The sequence below is a fragment of the Ochotona curzoniae genome, unplaced genomic scaffold, assembly GCF_017591425.1.
Source record: "Ochotona curzoniae isolate NIBS_2020 unplaced genomic scaffold, NIBS_Ocur_1.0 contig_2404, whole genome shotgun sequence".
Lineage (NCBI taxonomy): Eukaryota > Metazoa > Chordata > Mammalia > Lagomorpha > Ochotonidae > Ochotona > Ochotona curzoniae.
Window position 1 is genome coordinate 5,867,162 of NW_024465451.1, and position 17,549 is coordinate 5,884,710.

Sequence of the window (17,549 nt, forward strand, 5' to 3'; positions counted from 1 at the left end):
GAACCAGCGCTCATATGACATCCTGGCACTTAAAGGGAGAGGATTAGGTAATCAAGCTGTTGCATGGAGCCCAGATCATTTGCTTTGTGTGATTACTCTTATGGTGGAAACTGCATCCTGAAAACACCAAGATAAATCCCCGTATTCCATCACCGCATAATCTTCTACTAGTAAACAAGAAGTGTCCAAGGCCAGCCTCAACAGGTGCTAATGAACCATTGCATGTTGAATCCTCACAGGGAATGTTTCCAGCACCTAAACTTCCTAGGAACTTTAAGGGTTTCCTCTGTGCAGTGGCCATGGGGATGTATGGCTGCCCACAGGACCATTCTCAGCTCTGTGACTTTAAAACAACCCCTTTCATTTTAAAAAATCTTCCAAATTGAAATTTGATATTTCTTTTCTTTTTCTTTTTTTTTTTTAAGATTTATTTATTTATTGGAAAGTCAGATATCCAGAGAGGAGCAGAGACAGAGGGAAAGATCTTCCGTCCGATGATTCACTCCCCAAGTGACTGCAACGGCCAGTATTGTGCTAATCTGAAGCCAGGATCCAGGAACTTCTTCCGGGTCTCCCACGCGGGGTGCAGAGTCCCAAGGCTTTGGGCCATCCTCGACTGCTTTCCCAGGCCACAAGCAGGGAGCTGGATGGGAAGTGGAGCTGCCGGGATTAGAACTGGCGCTCATATGGGATCCCAATGCGTTCAAGGCGAGGACTTTAGCCGCTAGGCCACAGCGCTGGGCCCAATATTTCTTTTCAACAGAGCATTTTTAAAAATGATTTATTTGACCAGCAGAGAGAGCTGGGCAGATTCCCTTCAGTGGCTCAATTTCCAGATACCTGAAACGCAACCCAGATTTCCCACCTGGGTAACAGGAACACAGTGAGAGCTGCTGAGGGGTGAGGAGGAGGGGAGAGGTCCTGACTTTCCTCTTAGGCCTCGAGTGGCATGTGTGGCACTTTTAGATGTGCGTCTCCTTGACATGCGCAGATCAGGCTGTTCCAGGATGGGGCGGACTCCTCAGGGCTCTAGCATTTTCTCCGTAGGCTCCACTTGCTCATTCAGTCCTTACGACGCGCGGGTAAGGAAGCCTAGGCAGGGTCCATCTCATGCAGGGGACATCGCAGTGGCCCCAGTCCTTCCTTCTCAGCAGATGTGATGAAAAGGGTCCTGTAAGTGTCCACTGCTTCCCTGGTCTGGTTTGGCTACTTACTGCTCAGCTCACAGAGCACTTTCATGGGAAGGAAAATTAGGCAGCTTTCTCTTTTCAAAGACTTGTAAAATTTTTGTTTATTCTCATCTTATTTGAAAAACAGAGAGAGATCTTCCACCACCCTGGATTACTCTTCTGATGTCTGCAACAGTTGGGACCAGGTTGAGCCAAAGCCAGGAGCCAGGAACTCCATCCAGGCATCTCACATAGGTGTCAGGGACCCAAGTACTGGAGCACCTGCTGCCTCCACAGTACACATTATCACGTAGGGGACCCAGAAGAAACTCCTGGCTCCTGGCTTTGGATCAGCTCAGCTCCAGCCATTGAGGCCATGTAGGGAAGAAGAGCCTTTCTGTGTCTCATTCTCTTTGCAAATCTGCCTTTCAATTTAAAAAAAAAAAAAAAGTTACAGAAAGGTTTTCTCTCCATCCACAGGTCCAATTCCCAAATGGTCACAATAGCCGGAGCTGAGCTGAGCTGAGCTGAGCTGAGCTGGGAAGCTGGGAAGCTGAAGCTGGGAAGTTTCTCCAGGCTTCCCAAATAGGTTGAGGATCCCAAGCATTTCAGCCATGCTCTGCTGTTTTCCCAGATGCGTTTAGCAGGAAGCTAGATCAGAAATGGAGCAGCTGGGACCCCAACCAGCACCCATCCAGGATGGTGGCATTGAAGGCAGAGGCTTAATCTGTTATGCACAATGCCAAGTCCCTGTCACCTGCATTCTGAGATGAGAAAACAGCACAAAGAAGTTAACTGACTTGGGCTCAGCGCGGTGACCTAGTGACTAAAGTCCTCGCCTTGAACACACCAGGATCCCATATGGGTGCCAGTTCTAATCCCGGCAGCTCCACTTCCCATCCAGCTCCCTGCTTGTGGCCTGGGAAAGCAGTCCAGGACGGCCCAAAGCTTTGGGACCCTGCACCCGCATGGGAGACCAGGAGGAGGTTCCTGGCTCCCGGCTTCATAACGGCGCAGCACCAGCCATTGTGGTCACTTGAGGAGTGAATCATCAGATGGAAGATCTTCCCCTCTGTCTCTCCTCCTCTCTGTATATGACTTTGTAATAAAAACTAAATTAAATCTTAAAAAAGAAAAAAAAGTGGTCGAAGTATACATCACATCCAGAGAAAACAAGCATGTTTAATGTTCTGGCTCACTGTTTCAGAGGGAAGTATTCTTTGTGAGGTTTAAAAGAAATATACTTGGAGCAGGCATTTGGCCTAGCAGTTAGGGCACCTGCATAATGTTTTGGAGTGCCAGGGTTCGATTCCCAGCGCTAGGTCCTCATTCCACCTCTGCTGATTGGGATCCTGGAAGGCAACAGTGATGAAGCTAGGTTCCTGCCTCTCATGTGGGAGACACTGGATTCCTGACCCGTCTTTGGATCCCTTGTCATTGCAGACATGTAGGGAATAAGCCAATGAATGGCATGTTGCTTCCTCTCTCTCTCTCTCTCTCTCTCTGCCTCTCAGATTAATTTTTAATTTTTTAAAAGGAGCTTTGGCCTGCTAGTGCTGCTGGGAAAGTAGCAGATAATGGCTGAAGTACCTGGCCCCTGTCACTCAAGTGTGGGACCCAGACTGATATCTGGGCTCTTGACTTTGGTCTGGCCCCAGCTATTGTAGCTATTTGAGGAGTGAACCTCAAATAGTTCAATGTAACAGGTGAATGTAACCTCAAATGTAACAGGTGAAGCTGGTTTTTAGGGCACTCACATTCTGTATTAGAGTGCTGATTTTCATCCTGGTTGCTCTACTTCTGGTCCAGCTTCCTGCTCATGCAGCCTAGGAGGCAGCAAATGCTGTCTCAGGTGCTTGAATTATTTATCCACAAAGGATGGAACTTCAGGTGTCGAGTTTTAGCCTAACCCAGCCTTGGGTGTTACAGGTATTTAGGAGTGCACTAGTATATGTAAAATTGCTTTCTTTCTCTACTTTTCAGGTACATGGAAATAAACTTTAAAAAGAAAATAACAAAGGAGCCTATGTAAGAATTTTTATCATTGGGGCCAGTGTTGTAATGCAATGGGTTAAGCTGCCATCTGAACTGCTGGCATCAGTATATGTGCCAGTTTGAACCCCCAGCTGGTCTGCTTCCAAGCCAGCTCTTTGTTAATGCACCTGGGAAAAGCAGAAGGTCCAAGTGCTTAGGCTCCTGCCACCCACACGGGACACCCAGCTCCTGTCTTCAGCCTGGCCCAACACCAGCCATTGTAGCCATCTGAAGAGTGAACTAGCAGTTGGATGACCTGTCTGTCTCTGTCTTTAACTCTACCTTTGAAATAAAAAAATATATCTTTTTAAAAAATAATTTTCAGGGGCTGATACAATGGCTTAATCGGCTAATCTTCTACCTCAAGCACCAGCATCCCATATGTGTGCCAGTTTGTGCCTCATATGTTCCACTTTCCCATCCAGCACCCTGTCTGTGGCCTGGGAAAGAAACAGAGGATGGCCCAAAGCCTTGAGACCCTGTGTCCATGTGGAAGACCTGGGAGAAGCTCCTGACTCACACCTTTGGTTCAGCTCTACTCATTGTGGCCATTTGGGGAGTGAACCAGTGGATGCAATATCTTTCTGTCTCTTCTTTGCTCCATAAATCTGCCTTTTCAATAAAAATATAATTTTTTTTACAAACTAAATATACTTTATTGGGAGCACCTAAATGAACACTCAGATTTCTCTGAAAATTTTCAGTTCATCTGAGTAGATACTAGCCAGTAAGATATACCTTTACTTAACCAGCCACGACATGCCTCGGGTGGTACTGGGTAGTTCTGGACTCCTGGCCTCGTGTGAGATCCCTCACCTCCAGCCTGCAGGATATTGGGACTTCCAGTCTCCTAGCAGTCACGTGTGCTTGGAGGAAGCAGACTGCCATGCTGGAAGGACCCATAAGCCAGGCAAGGCAGGGGGGTCTAGAGCCAACTGAGGGGCCAACTGTTACCAACACAGGTACCCTAGGCTGGTACCCTGAGTGCAGTTCTGGGACAGATGAGGAAAACAGCCAGGCTCAGGCCCCCGAGAGCTTACACGTGTGGACTTGTTTTCCTTGTTTCCCATCGTAAGCTTGAGGGCAGGGTGTTATGCAGCACTAGGTAATAATAAGGTTTTATCAAATAATGGAGTTTTTGGAGAAACGGCCAGACCAGCTTATAATGACAACTGGCTGGCCTCAGGGAGCTAGGAGCTCCAACCCAGGATGGGGCCAGCAATGACCTTGGATCTGGAAGGCTTCAGAAAGAGCAGCTAAGAGTTCCACACACAAAAAAAGGAAAAATAGTAGATTTTTTTGAGAAATCAATAAATCATTACACAAACTACTGTAAAATGGAAGATGAAATCTAAACCAGCATCTGCAGAGACCTGGAGTCATGCATCTGTATTAGGACTGCACATGTCAGAACCCTCTATGACCCTCAGCCTCTCCCAGGCACCCACCCTCAGGACAGCAGCAGGTCCAGGCTGTGATGGAATACCTGAGTGTGACTGGGGGCTGAGGGGAGGAGCCATGAGCCTCACAATCCAGTCAGGTCCCCAGGGCACTCAGGACGAGGGCAATCCGACATGGGCTCTCAGGGCAGAGCCCAGCTCCCCAGGAGGCTGGGGCGCTCCTGAGAGAGCCTGCCATCAGACTCAGCATGAAGGGAGCCCAGTGAGGCCCAGGACACCCAGCAACATGACACAGTCTCGGATTGCACTCTTCTGCCCGGTTTATTCATCCTGCGTTAGTCCAGGACCCGGATTCACACTCAATACATGGTAAGAAACCACAGATGCCAAGTCCCCGCAGCCCACACCCCTCCCTTACCCACTCATCAGGGATGGAGCTCTTTGGAGAGGGATGGCAAAATCCTTCATGCCCGGTGCACCTGGAGCCCAAGGGCCAGGGCTGCCACTGCCAACCTCCAAACCATCGTTGGCCTGGCAGGGCGACTTCATGCACAAGGATCTTGTATTTTCTTGGCTCCTAGGAGTAGAGCTGAGAGCTTGGCCACCTTCACCACTGGTCCTGTACGAGGCTTGACAACTCTCCAGCCCACAGAGCTGCTGCTGCTCCATTGAAAGGCTGTCTAAGAGTCTCTTGGGCCTGGGCTGACATGGGCTGCCCATCTCTGAGAGCTGAGCTAACCCCTGCCCTGAGTCCCACTTCAGAGATGTACAATGCACGAAGCTGCAAAAGCCAGAGAGCCATGGCAAGGCAGAGGCACAGGGAGGGCAGTGAGAGCTTGCTTGCTCATGCTGCAGAGCTCCCATCCATTGCTGCAAGTACGCCTTCCTTCCTGTTGGGAGCTTAAGCCAGTGTGGTTCTCAACAGTTCCTACCCAGTGGAGAGCTCTGGCTTGTAGGAAACTGGTACTTCACAATCTGTTCTGTTCATCACAGGGTTCTGCCACTGTCACTTCCCAGAGGCAGAGTTCAAGAGGGACAGTTGCTTGTCTTCTCTGCTATGAATACCACCTTCCTCCTCCCATTTCCTTCCCCCGTCAAATTCATTCTCCACCAACTGATCCTTTAAAACTGTAGATAAAGATGCTATGGCAGGCCAGAGAGGATCTAAACCTCTTACATCCAGGACAGCGGACCAGTACAGCAAGGTATGGGATAAGCAAGGGTTAGTCTGGACCATTCCAAGAGGATGGATCAGCCATGGACAGATAACAGCAGGCCAATGCTTTCTCATTGGGGAGCAGCGAGACCAGTTGGGTGAAAAAGCGTTGTGGTTAAGCCATGGTAAAACGGGGTGTGAGCATATGCCTGACTGGTGCATCTGAGCCTGTATACACTTATGCACTGGTCCATATGCAAATACACATGCACCTGACACCCAGGCCTATGCATACAAGGGCTCATTCATACACACCCAACTCAAATCTACTCATATACACACACACATCCCTTTTGTATCAACATCCTCACTTAGTGCAGATATATACACACAGTTGGGTTATCTGTCCACCCATGAATTTACAAATTCACCTCCCTGTTACATACATGCTTTATATATCTGTTCTTACATATTTACACACAGATAGCATCATACCCCAACTCATTTACATATGCCTGCACACACCTGTCTTCCTGTTAGTACATCACACTCAGACTTACCTGCAGTCAGGCTAGCAAATGATCATGTACTGATTTGTGTACAACCACACATGTGCCTGCAAACATACACACATATACCTTCTAACCCTTGTAGGGGACACACCCTTAGCCCTGGTCCTGGGGTCTGGGTGGTGCTGCCCTCTGCTGGAGACAACGAATCAGCTCCTTGCGATTGTCTAGGATGGTGTCGAAGCTTTCCTGCAGCCGGGCCTGCTGGTCAACCAGCTGGTGCTGCAGGCCCCGGATCCACTGCAGCAGTGCCAGGCGTCGGTACATCACCAAGTGCACGTGGTGCTTCTCCTTCTCCCGCTCTTTGTAGCGCTCCTGTGCCTGCAGCTGCTGCGCAGCTTGGGCCACAGAGGGCAGAAGAGGATCTGAGGGGCCCAGGCCTCGGGGGGTCCCACAGGCAGGCTCAGGGCTGCTGCTGCTGCTGCTGCTGGGGCTGTCAGTGCTCAGGGGGCTGCTGGCGTAGCCATTGTCCTCCAGAGGGGAGCAGATGGTGCTGGCATCCCCCATCTTCTCAGGCTCAGCTCTGGGAATCTCTGCTCCCTCAGGGGGGCTGCGGACCCCTTCTTCATGCGACCCAGGAGCCTGTGAGGCCTGGCTAGCAGAGGACAGCTCGGAGGAGCTCCTTAGCAGGGTGGGCTCCACCATGCCCAGTATCCCATGCCAGTTCTCATTGGCATCCCTGGCACTCGCCATGAAATTGCAGTTGCTGTCTGGTTGGGGCTGACATGCTGCAGGGGCCGGGCCCCCCAGGAATGGGCCCCCCTCAGCAAGCCCTGGCTGGATGGCGAACATCTGGTCTGCTGAAGGGAAGCAGAGGAATGCGTCACACAGGGCAGGGCAGGGCAGGATGCCTACAGTCATGGCAACCAGGCCATAGGGCAGCAGGCCGTGCTATCCTCTCCCCTCGCTCCGCTAATGCCCCCTTTGTGGGTTCCCACCCTTCCCCCACTGTTCCCTCACAGTCGCCCCTATAGCCCTCAGGGGCAGGCCACCACCTTGGTCTACATGCTTCTCCCCAGGTTAGCTCACTGTCTGCTGCAGCTCTGGGGACCGTGATGTGCTGGTGACTCTCCAATCTGTTCCCTGTCCAGACCCAGCAGTTACCCAGCCCTGCAGCCAGCCAGAGGGCCTGGGCAATCTCCCAGTCCAAGCCAGCTCGCCTTGGCATCCTCAGCATGACATCCCTGCTTCCCACTCAGCCACCTGAGCCAGTGCCTGGCAGTAGCCCAGGATCCATGTTTTCCTTCCTTCCCTCATCTCATTGGTCACCAAATTCAGGTAATTCTCGCTCTTCAATTTCATTTGGCCCAAGCCATTTTTCTGAACTTGAATTACTCCCATGGCCCTTTCACTGATCTCACCAGCACTGATTAAAAATATAACAGTCAGGGCACAGCACTACGGCCCGACTGGGTGACGATCCCCCCTCACTGCTCTGCTTCCAATCCAGCTTCCTGGGAACGCAGCAGAAAATGACCCAGCCACTCGGGCGCGTGCCACCCACACAGGAGCCAGGATGGAGTTCCTGACTTTCAGTTTTGGCTTGGCTCAGGCCTGGCTGTTGCAGACATGTGGGGTTTGAACGAGCAGATACAAGACCTGAGAGGTCTTCATGACCTGTAATGCCCTGTGTGTGGCTGGCCACCGGCTTCTTGCCATTCCGCCCTCCCACCAATTGCACTGCTCAGTGTTCCCAAAATGCCCTCTTATTGTCCTCACACCTGTTCCTTTGCTACAATATCCTGCCTCTCCCTCCTCCTAACTCCCCCTCTCCACCCAGCAAATCCCTTGCAATACTTTACAGCTGAGCTCTCCAAGCTCTGCCCGGCACCAGCACACCAGCACGCCTCTCTGAAGCCCTCCTCAGAGTCTCCCCAGCGACCTGAGTGAATGTAAACAAGCGCACTACATTTCACTTTCCTAGCCATGTTTGTTTCCTGTTTCTGGTGCATATTACTGATGGTAGGAAATTGCCACTCAACTGCAACTGTTGGTTTGCTTTTCCTCTGGCTCCTGACTAGACTCACAACTCCTGTACCCGAGCCCCCACCAGACTCCCAGGATCACCCCCAGACTTGCAGAGAAGCCCGGAGCAGGATCTCCATGTGCCAGGATAGAAGAGGGGCGGGGGAGGGGCGCCCCTCCCTCCTCGCCCCAAGGAGCCCCTCCATCTCTCTCTCCCAGGGTCTGGGAACAAATCCACCACCTTGCGTCCTGTCCCTGGTTTGCCCCCATCCCTGGAGGGAGGGCCAAGGACATGACTCCTTCCAGTGCGGCTTCTGTGGAAATCCTAGCCTGAACTGAGATGAGGGTTCCCGGGACCAAAACGCAGGAAACCGGAAGATCACTGGAGGTGAGGGGTGGGGGCAGAACAGCAGATCCCAGCGGGACCCCTTAGATGGCAGAGACCCTCTGCACAGCCGGGGGCGGGCCGAAGTCCTGGAGGGAATGGTGCGGGATGGGAGCCTGAGCATCAAGGTGCGGGAAGAGGCTACAGATCCGCCTTTACCCTCCCCTGTTTTCATGTGTTTTGTTTTTTTCCTAAGGAAGCTGGGGCGTGGTGGGAACTGGGCCGAGCAGCATTGGTTCACAGAGCCAGTAAGAAGGGATCTCAGACCTCGGGGGGGGGACCCCCCCCCCAGCACCAGGCCCTCCCCCGCCCCGCCCCACTCCCAGGTAATCCCCAATTTGCCCGGGGCGGGCAGTGGGCCCCCGCGGAAACGGAGACCGTCTCCGCTGAACTCGGCTAGGCCAGCCCTCCCCCTTGGACCGGGACTCACGGCCTAGAGGCGCCTGCTCCCGCGCCGCTGGCTCCGGCTCCGGCGCGCCCTGCTCGTTGGGCTGAGGGTGCCTAGCCGGGCCTCCCCGCGACCCGGGCTCGGACTGCGGCGTCTGGATGCGTCTGCGCGGCGGGGCGCGGCGGGGCGGGGCGCAGCGGCCCACGTGGGCGCGCTCGGTTTTCCGTGGGGTCGCTGCGCCGCAGCCGCCTGCCCAGCTCGCGCTGCCCAGGGCCTAGCCTGCCAGGCCTGGGCTCCTGCGCTGGGTTCGCCTCACTGCGGAGGCTGTGAGATTTTCAAGACATCTGATCCTTCACCATTTTGCTGAGCATCCTTCTGGCGGTCACTCCCTGCTCCATCCTTGAGTCTCTTTCTCTGTAGATGGGTCTTCCGCTCCTGCATGCCGGCTGGCTTTGTGCCCAACCTTCGCTCCTTCTGCCGGAAATTCTCCCCACATCTCGGAGCTTTCCCTGAGAAACCACCTGTGACCCCAGACTTTTGTATTATCTCAGGGCACTTTTGTTGCTTTATCATAACTTGAGAATTTTTTTTTAAAGATTTATATATTTTCATTACAAAGTTAGATATACAAAGAGGAGAGACAGGAAGGAAGATCTTCCGTCCCATGATTCACTCCCCAAGTGACTGCAACGGCTGGTGCTGTGCTGATCCGAAGCTGGGAACCAGGAACCTCTTCCAGGTCTTCCACACGGGTGCAGGGTCCCAAGGCTTTGGGCCATCCTCAACTGCTTTCCCAGGCCACAAGCAGGGAGCTGGATGGGAAGTGGAGCTGCTGGGATTAGAACCGGCGCGCATAATTAGATCCCGGGGCATTCAAGGTGAGGACTTTAGCTGTTAGGCTACGCCACCGGGCCCATATAACTTGAGAATTTTATATTTATTGTGTGCATATCTGACTCATCGCTTTAAAATACACCTTTATTTGAGAGGCAGAATTCCGGAGAGGGAGAGATAGACCTACATGCTGGTGCACTCCCCGGATGACTGCAGTGGTGGAGCCAGGAGCCTGCAGCTCTGCTTGAGTCTGCCGCTTGAGTGCTGGAGCACCCAGGCCATCTTCCTTTGCCTTCCTGGATAAAAATTGGAGCAGCCGGGACTTGAGCCAGCGCCATTACTGATGCTGGCTTTAGAGGCTTGGTCTTTACCCACTGCACCACAAAGCCAGCCAGCTGGAAGACTGCTTCTTTTTCTTTCTTTCTTTCTTTTTTTTTTTTTTTAATTGGAAAGTTAGATTTGCAGTGAGAAGGAGATTTTTCAACCCGATTCACTCCCCAAGTGGTCACAATGGCCAGAGCTGAGCCGATCGCAAGCCAGGAGTCAGGAGCTTCTTTTGGGTCCCCCATATGGGTGCAGGGTCCCAAGGCTTTGGACTGTCCTCTCCTGCATTCCCAGGTCATAAGCAGGGAGCTGGAAGGGAAGTAAAACAACTGGGATACGAACTAGCACTCATTGAGATCCCTGCACATGCTAGGTGAGGGCTTTATTTTTTTTTTTTTAAAGATTTATTTTTATTATTTTTTTATTGGAAAGGCGGATATACAGAGAGGAGAGACAGAGAGGAAGATCTTCCGTCCGATGATTCACTCCCCAAGTGAGCGCAACGGGTCGATACTATGCCGATCCGAAGCCAGGAGCCTCTTCCGGGTCTCCCACGCGGGTGCAGGTTCCCAAAGCTTTGGGCCGTCCTCGACTGCTTTCCCGGGCCACAGGCAGGGAGCTGGAAGGGAAGCGGGGCTGCCGGGATTAGAACCAGCGCCCATATGGGATCCCAGGCGTGCAAGGCGAGGACCTTTAACCACTTGCGCCACCGCGCCGGGCCCTAGGTGAGGGCTTTAGTCACTAGGCTACTGTGCCAGGCCTGGAAGACTGCTTTTTTATTTTTATTTTTTTAAAGATTATTTATATTACAAAGTCAGATATACAGAGAGGAGGAGAGACAGATCTTCTGATAATTCACTCCCTCCCCAAGTGACCACAACGGCCAGAGCTGTGCTGATCTGAAGCCAGGAGCCAGGAACTTTCTCCAGGTCTCCCATGCGGGTGCAGGGTCCCAAGGCTTTTGGGCTATCTTCAACTGCTTTCCCAGGTCACAAGCAAGGAGCTGGATGGGAAGTGGAGCTGCCGGGATTAGAGCTGGCACCCATATGGGATCCTGGCACATGCAAGGCAAGGACTTTAGTCACTAGGCTACTGTGCCAGGCCTGGAAGACTGCTTTTTAAAAGAAGAAAGCCAATCCCCGTGGGACAGAGCTCGGGATGAAGGCCCTGCACCCAGCTTGTGAGCACTCCTTGGTAACTGTGCAGTTACACACATGCACAGGCACAGCAGGATAGCAAAATACCCCAGTGCCAAAGTCAATCAGGGTTCTACTTACTGAAGACAGAACCCCATCGTTCCCTGCCTCCTGGCAGGAAATGTGAGGTGGGGGGGCCTCTGTTTGTAAACAGAAAACCCAGAGTCATTTCTGACAATCTGTAACCCAAACACCTTAGCACCAACAAGTCCCAAACGCAAAGTAGGGGAAATGGGAGAGAAAGAAATTTTGGGGACGGGTGTGTTGGTTCAACTGGTTAATCCTCCACCTCCAAGAACAGGCTACTGTACACAGAAGAGCTGGGTCTGAGGACCAGCCTAGTAGAGGTTCCTAGAAATCATCCCTACAGGACCATTCCACCTGATTCCGAACCTCAGAAAACATCCCATAATCATATGGTCTCACGTTGAAGCACATGTTGCAGGGCTGGACCACCCGCTGCTGACTCCTGTGTAAGGATGGGCAACATATCCAGATGCACATGAAAGACAAAAGAGCCAGCCTCTCCAACAGAAGACCTTAAGTACCTCATCAAAAGGTGAAAATAAAAGCAGGTTGAACAACACTACAGGCCAAGTTCTCCAGCAAGTACCTGCAGCCATGGACATACTGACATAGACATGGACAGGCAACAAGCATTGGAAATGGTTTCTCACCTCATCTCAGAACAACTGAGACCACTCAACCTGCCAAAGTTCTTCCCCACATCAGGTCCCTGGGATGAAATATTGGGGGACCGTCTCTGGCACTGATGTGATCTGGCACTGATCACATCCGATATCTAGCACTGGTGGCATAGAGTGGTGCAACATCCCCTTCCCCCAACCATGGTGACAGGTGGGAGGCTGTGGGCTTGTCCATCACCTACCTTCCGCCACCCCCATCCCTCTCTATCCTACTCGGTGACCTGCAAGTATCTACAGCACATTCACTCAAGTAACAAACATTAAAAATTAATATGTATTTGGGGTCAGGTGCAATGGCTCAATGCATGCACCAGCATCCCATACGGATGCTGGTTTGTATACTAGCTGCCCCACTTTCCCATCCAGCTACCTCCTTGTGGCCTGGGAAAGCAGTGGAAGATGGTCCAAACCCTTGGGACCCTGCCTGCATGGGAGGACTGGAGGAAACTCCTGCTTCAGATCAGCTCAGTTCTGGTGGTGCCAGACACTTGGGGAGTGAACCAGCGGATGGAAGATCTTTCTTTCTGTGTCTCCTTCTCTATGTAAATCTGACTTTCCAATAAAAATAAATTAAAAAAAAAAAACAACAAAAATATTTATTTGAAAAGAATAATGTGAAAAAGAGCCCTCCTGGTATGCTGAGCCCCTCCCAGTGTCTGGCTTCAGTCCTGACTCCTATCTGATCCAGCTCACCCTGGGAGGCAGCATTGATGGCCCAAATACTTGGGATTGCTTATTTACTTGATAGACAAAATTACAGAAAGTGGGGGGGGGAGGGGTTGGAGAAAAAGGGAGACAGAAAGCGCATGTCCACCTGCTGATTCACTCCTTAGATGAGCCAGGATTCCCATGGGTGACCCAAGAATTTGGACCAGTCTCTGTTGCTTCCCGAGGAACATCAGTGGGAGCCAGATCGGCATGGAGCAGCTGGTCAGGATTTCAGCCTTGCCTAGCCTTAGTTGTATAACCATTAAGAGGGTAAGACAGCAGATGGTAGATCTCTGTCTTCCTCTGTCTCTTCCTCTACAGAGAATTACATAGAGATGTAATTCTTTCAAACAAAATAAACACTTTTTTTTTTTAATACCATTGAAAAAGCAGAGCAGCCAGTACTCGAATCTGTTCACATGGGATCTGGCATCGCGGGCAGCAGCTTCACCCACTGGACCACAACGCAGTCCCTGTATGAAGTCTTTTCAACCTCAGAGACCTTGCCCTTTCCCGTCCTTTCATCCACAGGCAGCATGCGGTTATGAACAGGGTGCCCACTTTGTCACAAATCCTGCGATGGGAATTCAGCGCAGAATCAAAAGCAGCCATGGCCTTGAGAGCTGCGCTTTTTGAAAAGGAGACGGAGAGGAGGCTGTTCAGGGTGACAAGCCCTGGGACAGAGTAGGGATAAGTTAATGAACAGAAAAGAGGTAAGCAAAGGCTTCAGAGAGAGCAGAGTTTGAGCCAGAGGCTAATGGCTGAATCAAGCTCATCAGAAGAAGGCAAAAGGCGCTGGAAAGGAGACCTCATGCTGAGGGTATTGCAGTTTTTGTTTTTAAAGAAAAATTATTCCAAGCCTGAAAAACAAAAAATAAATTAGGCTTTCAGAGTGAGTTTAAGAAATACAGAGTACTTGAGTGTGACTAGAGTTTAGGAGGAAACAGAGGCAGGGGAAGAGTCTGAGGGTTAGGGATAGATAATCACTCAGTCTTAATATTCACAGGAAGGGGACCAGTACTGTGGTGTAGCAAGTTAAACTCCTGCCTGTGGTGCCAGAATGCCACATGAGCACTTTGGGCCGTCCTCAACTGCTTTCCCGGGCCACAGGCAGGGAGCTGGATGGGGCTGCCGGGATTATAACTAGAGCCCATATGGGATCCCGGGCGTGCAAGGCGAGGACCTTAACTACTGCGCAATCGCGCCGGACCCTCCCTTTTTTTTTTTAAGATTTATTTATTTTTATTGCCAATCAGATATACAGAGAGGAAGATCTTCTGCCTGATGATTCACTCCCCAAGTGATCGGAACGGCCAGAGCTGAGTCAATCTGAAGCCAGGAGCCTGGAGTCTCTTCCAGGTCTCCCACGTGGGTATAGAGTCCCAAGGCTTTGGACTATTCTCGACTGCTTTTCCAGGCCACAAACAGGGACTGGATGTGAAGTGAGGCCTCCGGGACATGAACCAGTGCCCGTATGGGACCCCAGCATGTCAAGGCAAGGACTTTAATCTCTAGGCCACTGTACTGGCCCCTTTTCCCTTCTCTTTCTCTTCTTTTTAAATTTTCTTTCTTAAAGATTTATTTATTTTTTATTGGAAAGGTGGATATACAGAGAGGAGAGACAGAGAGGAAGATCTTCCGTCTGATGGTTCACTCCCCAAGTGACCACAACGGCTGGAGCTGAACCAATCTGAAGCCAGGAGCCTCTTATGGGTCTCCCATGCAAGTACAGGGTCACAAAGTCTTGGGCCATCCTTGACTGCTTTCCCAGGCCACAAGCAGGGAGCTGGATGGGAAATGGGGCCGTCAGGTTTAGAAACCGGCACCCATATGGGATCCTGGCACGTTCAAGGTGAGGACCTTAACCGCTACTCAATCGCGCCAGGCCCTCTTCCTTCCTTCCTTCCTCTCCCTTCCTTTTCTTTCTTTCTTTCTTTCTTTCTTTCTTTCTTTCTTTCTTTCTTTCTTTCTTTCTTTCTTTCTTTCTTTCTTTCTTTCTTTCTTTCTTTCTTTCTTTCTTTCTTTCTTTCTTTCTTTCTCTCTCTCTTTCTTCCCTTTCTTTTCCTCCCTCCCTTCCTTGCTTCCTTCCTTCTTTCCTCCCTCCCTTTCTATCTGGACATGGGTTCATGTCCCAGCTGCTCCACTTCCCATCCAGCTCCCTGCTTGTGGCCTGGGAAAGCAGTCTAGCACCGCTCAAAGCCTTGGGACCCTGCACCTGCGTAGGAAACCTGAAACAAGATCCTCACTCCTGATTGGCTCAGCACTGGCTCTTGTGACCACCTGGGGGAGTAAATCTGCAGATGGAAGATGTTTCTTCTCTCCTTCTCTGTGTAAATCTGCCTTTCCAATAAAAAATAAATCTTAAAGAAAAAGAAAGGAAAAGAAATGAAAAAGTGGCTTCTTCCATCAAATGAGAAATGTCAAGGTGCCAAGATGCAAACCCTCCTGAGGCGCTAAGCTGGGTGGAGAAGCTGAGTTGGAGGAGGCGTGAGAAGGGGGTGCCTGCTGCACCCCCTTCCTAGCAGCTGCCTCTGTGGGCTTACTAATCAATCGGCAGGGATCGCCCTCTCTCTCCCTTGATGCCTCACCGCTCACCACCACCAACCACCCCCAACCCCCCCACCGCCCCCCCCGCACATCAGTGGGAGGGCACAGACTTGCTGGGCCTGACAAGTGCTTTCTGGACACCCCCCACAGGTAACTGCTTAATTTGAAAAGGGCCGTGCTGAAAGGGCTTGGAGCTGGCAGCTCCTGAGGAGGGCCAGGCTTCAATGGGATTTGGGGAGCTGGGTATACAAACCCGCTCTGTTCCAGCAGCCCTCAGTGAAGGAGGCGGGCATGTGCTGAGGGGAGGCACCGGCAGCTGCATCCCTTCCCTCAACAATGACTTATTCATTCTCCCAGGATGAACAGAAACAACTGGCTGGGGAACGGGGCCCCACTGCATCGTCCTCGGCCTCAGCTGACTCCCACCACAGTCACGGCAGCCCAGAGGTCCCTCCCACTTGCTAGGGCCTCCAGCTTGTCTTTCCTCATCCCCTGCAAGGAAGCAGGAAGGGGAGGCCTGCCATGTGAAGATCCCAAGAAGACAGGGCAAGCAAGAAGTAGGGAGTCGGGGCAGCTTAGCCAAAAATCACTACAGGAACACAATGCAAGGAGCCTAAATTAAATGGGTCAACAGTCCTCAACAACAGGGACTGTTCTCTCCCCAGTCCCTTTTTTGGTAGTCACCTCTGACCCCAAATTCCCAGAAGAATCTCTGAGAAAACGTTAGGTGAGGGGACTGAATGAAGACAGTTGAGCAGATGCTAAAACCTGTAGGTAAAAAGCAGTGCCAGTAGGTGCGTGGTTTCAAGTAGCTAAATTGTGACAAGAATAAATTGCTCTGGCACTCTCGCCTCCAGACCTCATGTCACCAAGGCCAGATCTCTTTTTAGTGTGTGCGAGCACACACACACAGACACACACAATCATAATAAATAAAACTCGAAATCAATAATGTGAGCACAACAGGGAGAGCCAGATTGAAATGACCATTCTCAGACTGACTCCTGGGCCTCCTGGCCCCAAACTTGTAATTACCTTGTCACACAGAAAACAAATCTATCATGGGCCGGAGGAGGGAGATCCCAGACAAGGAGGCTGCCCAGCTATAGGAAAGGGGACGCTTTGGAAAGTCAGATGAGCATTCAAAGCTGGGACTTGGAAAACAGAGTCAGAAAGTTTTCTCTTTTTGGACAGGGTACTGAACATACCAGGGGAAGTGAACCTGCCTATAATGGCCGTGGAAACTGGCCCTGGGAGCCTTAGGAGGGCACTTTGCTACACTGCTGCTGCCCCTGGTGGGTAGCACCACCTCCTCCAACACAACACCATTGTGAAGGGACTCTGTCCTTTCCTATGCTGCAGCCTTCAGCTGCCAGGACTGGCACACTCACAGGGGCACAGGCACAGGAAGCTGACCGAGCCAATTGCAAGAGTGTCTATTAAGCAGGGTCCTTGAACGACAAGTGGTCATCTTAGCAGTTAAGACACCTGCTTTGATTTCAGCTTCTTATTAGTGCAAACCTGGAGAAGAAGCTGGGTTGTGAGCCTCAGCCAGTCCCACAGAGAACTTTGAGGCTAAACTGGTCTGTCAGTTGTCCAGAAATAAGCTGAAATGGCCAGGCCTTTATCATATCATTGGCTATGGGCTCAGCTAGAAGAGGCATGGCTTTGGCCAAGATGTCCTCTGCAACTGAGGCAATTCCCAAAGGGGCTAACAGGGCTGTCTGCAGCGTTCTGGGCTGCTATATCCTCATAGGCCATGGAAAATGAGCAGTGTCTCTTAGGCCAGGCCTCAGGTGCCAGGCTCAGTGGGACAGTCCCCACGTTGACTTTTGGAAGTGGTCAGGGGAATCTTACTGCTTGGATCTGTGCATTCCTTCATTCAACAAGCACTCCTTGAGGTTAGCCACGGCCTGGAGGTTAAGACACTTTGCAAATGTTTTCTTATTTAATCCTCACCACTACTGACCTAGTATTAACTCACATTATTCAAACACAATCAAATTATGAAGTGGCTTTCACAGCCCAATGGTACTTTTAAAAATTGACACTCGTAATGGAAGCGTACTATACCAGCTGCCCAGGATTCTCGGGTTTGTATGGTGGAGGAGGGGAGGGTGGCTTGCTGTTTTCAGTTAGAACATTTCCATGGTTACAGCTGAGGATG

At 51.3% G+C, this 17,549-nt stretch overlaps 1 protein-coding gene across 1 annotated transcript; it reads right to left on the reverse strand.

Moving 5' to 3' along the window:
- Positions 1–6,424: 6,424 nt before the first annotated feature.
- On the reverse strand, positions 6,425–7,120 carry CUNH1orf216 (chromosome unknown C1orf216 homolog). Its single transcript, XM_040974412.1, has one exon. It carries the CDS (start codon positions 7,118–7,120, stop codon positions 6,425–6,427), a length of 696 nt encoding a protein of 231 aa, XP_040830346.1.
- Between the last annotated feature and the right edge of the window lie 10,429 nt (positions 7,121–17,549).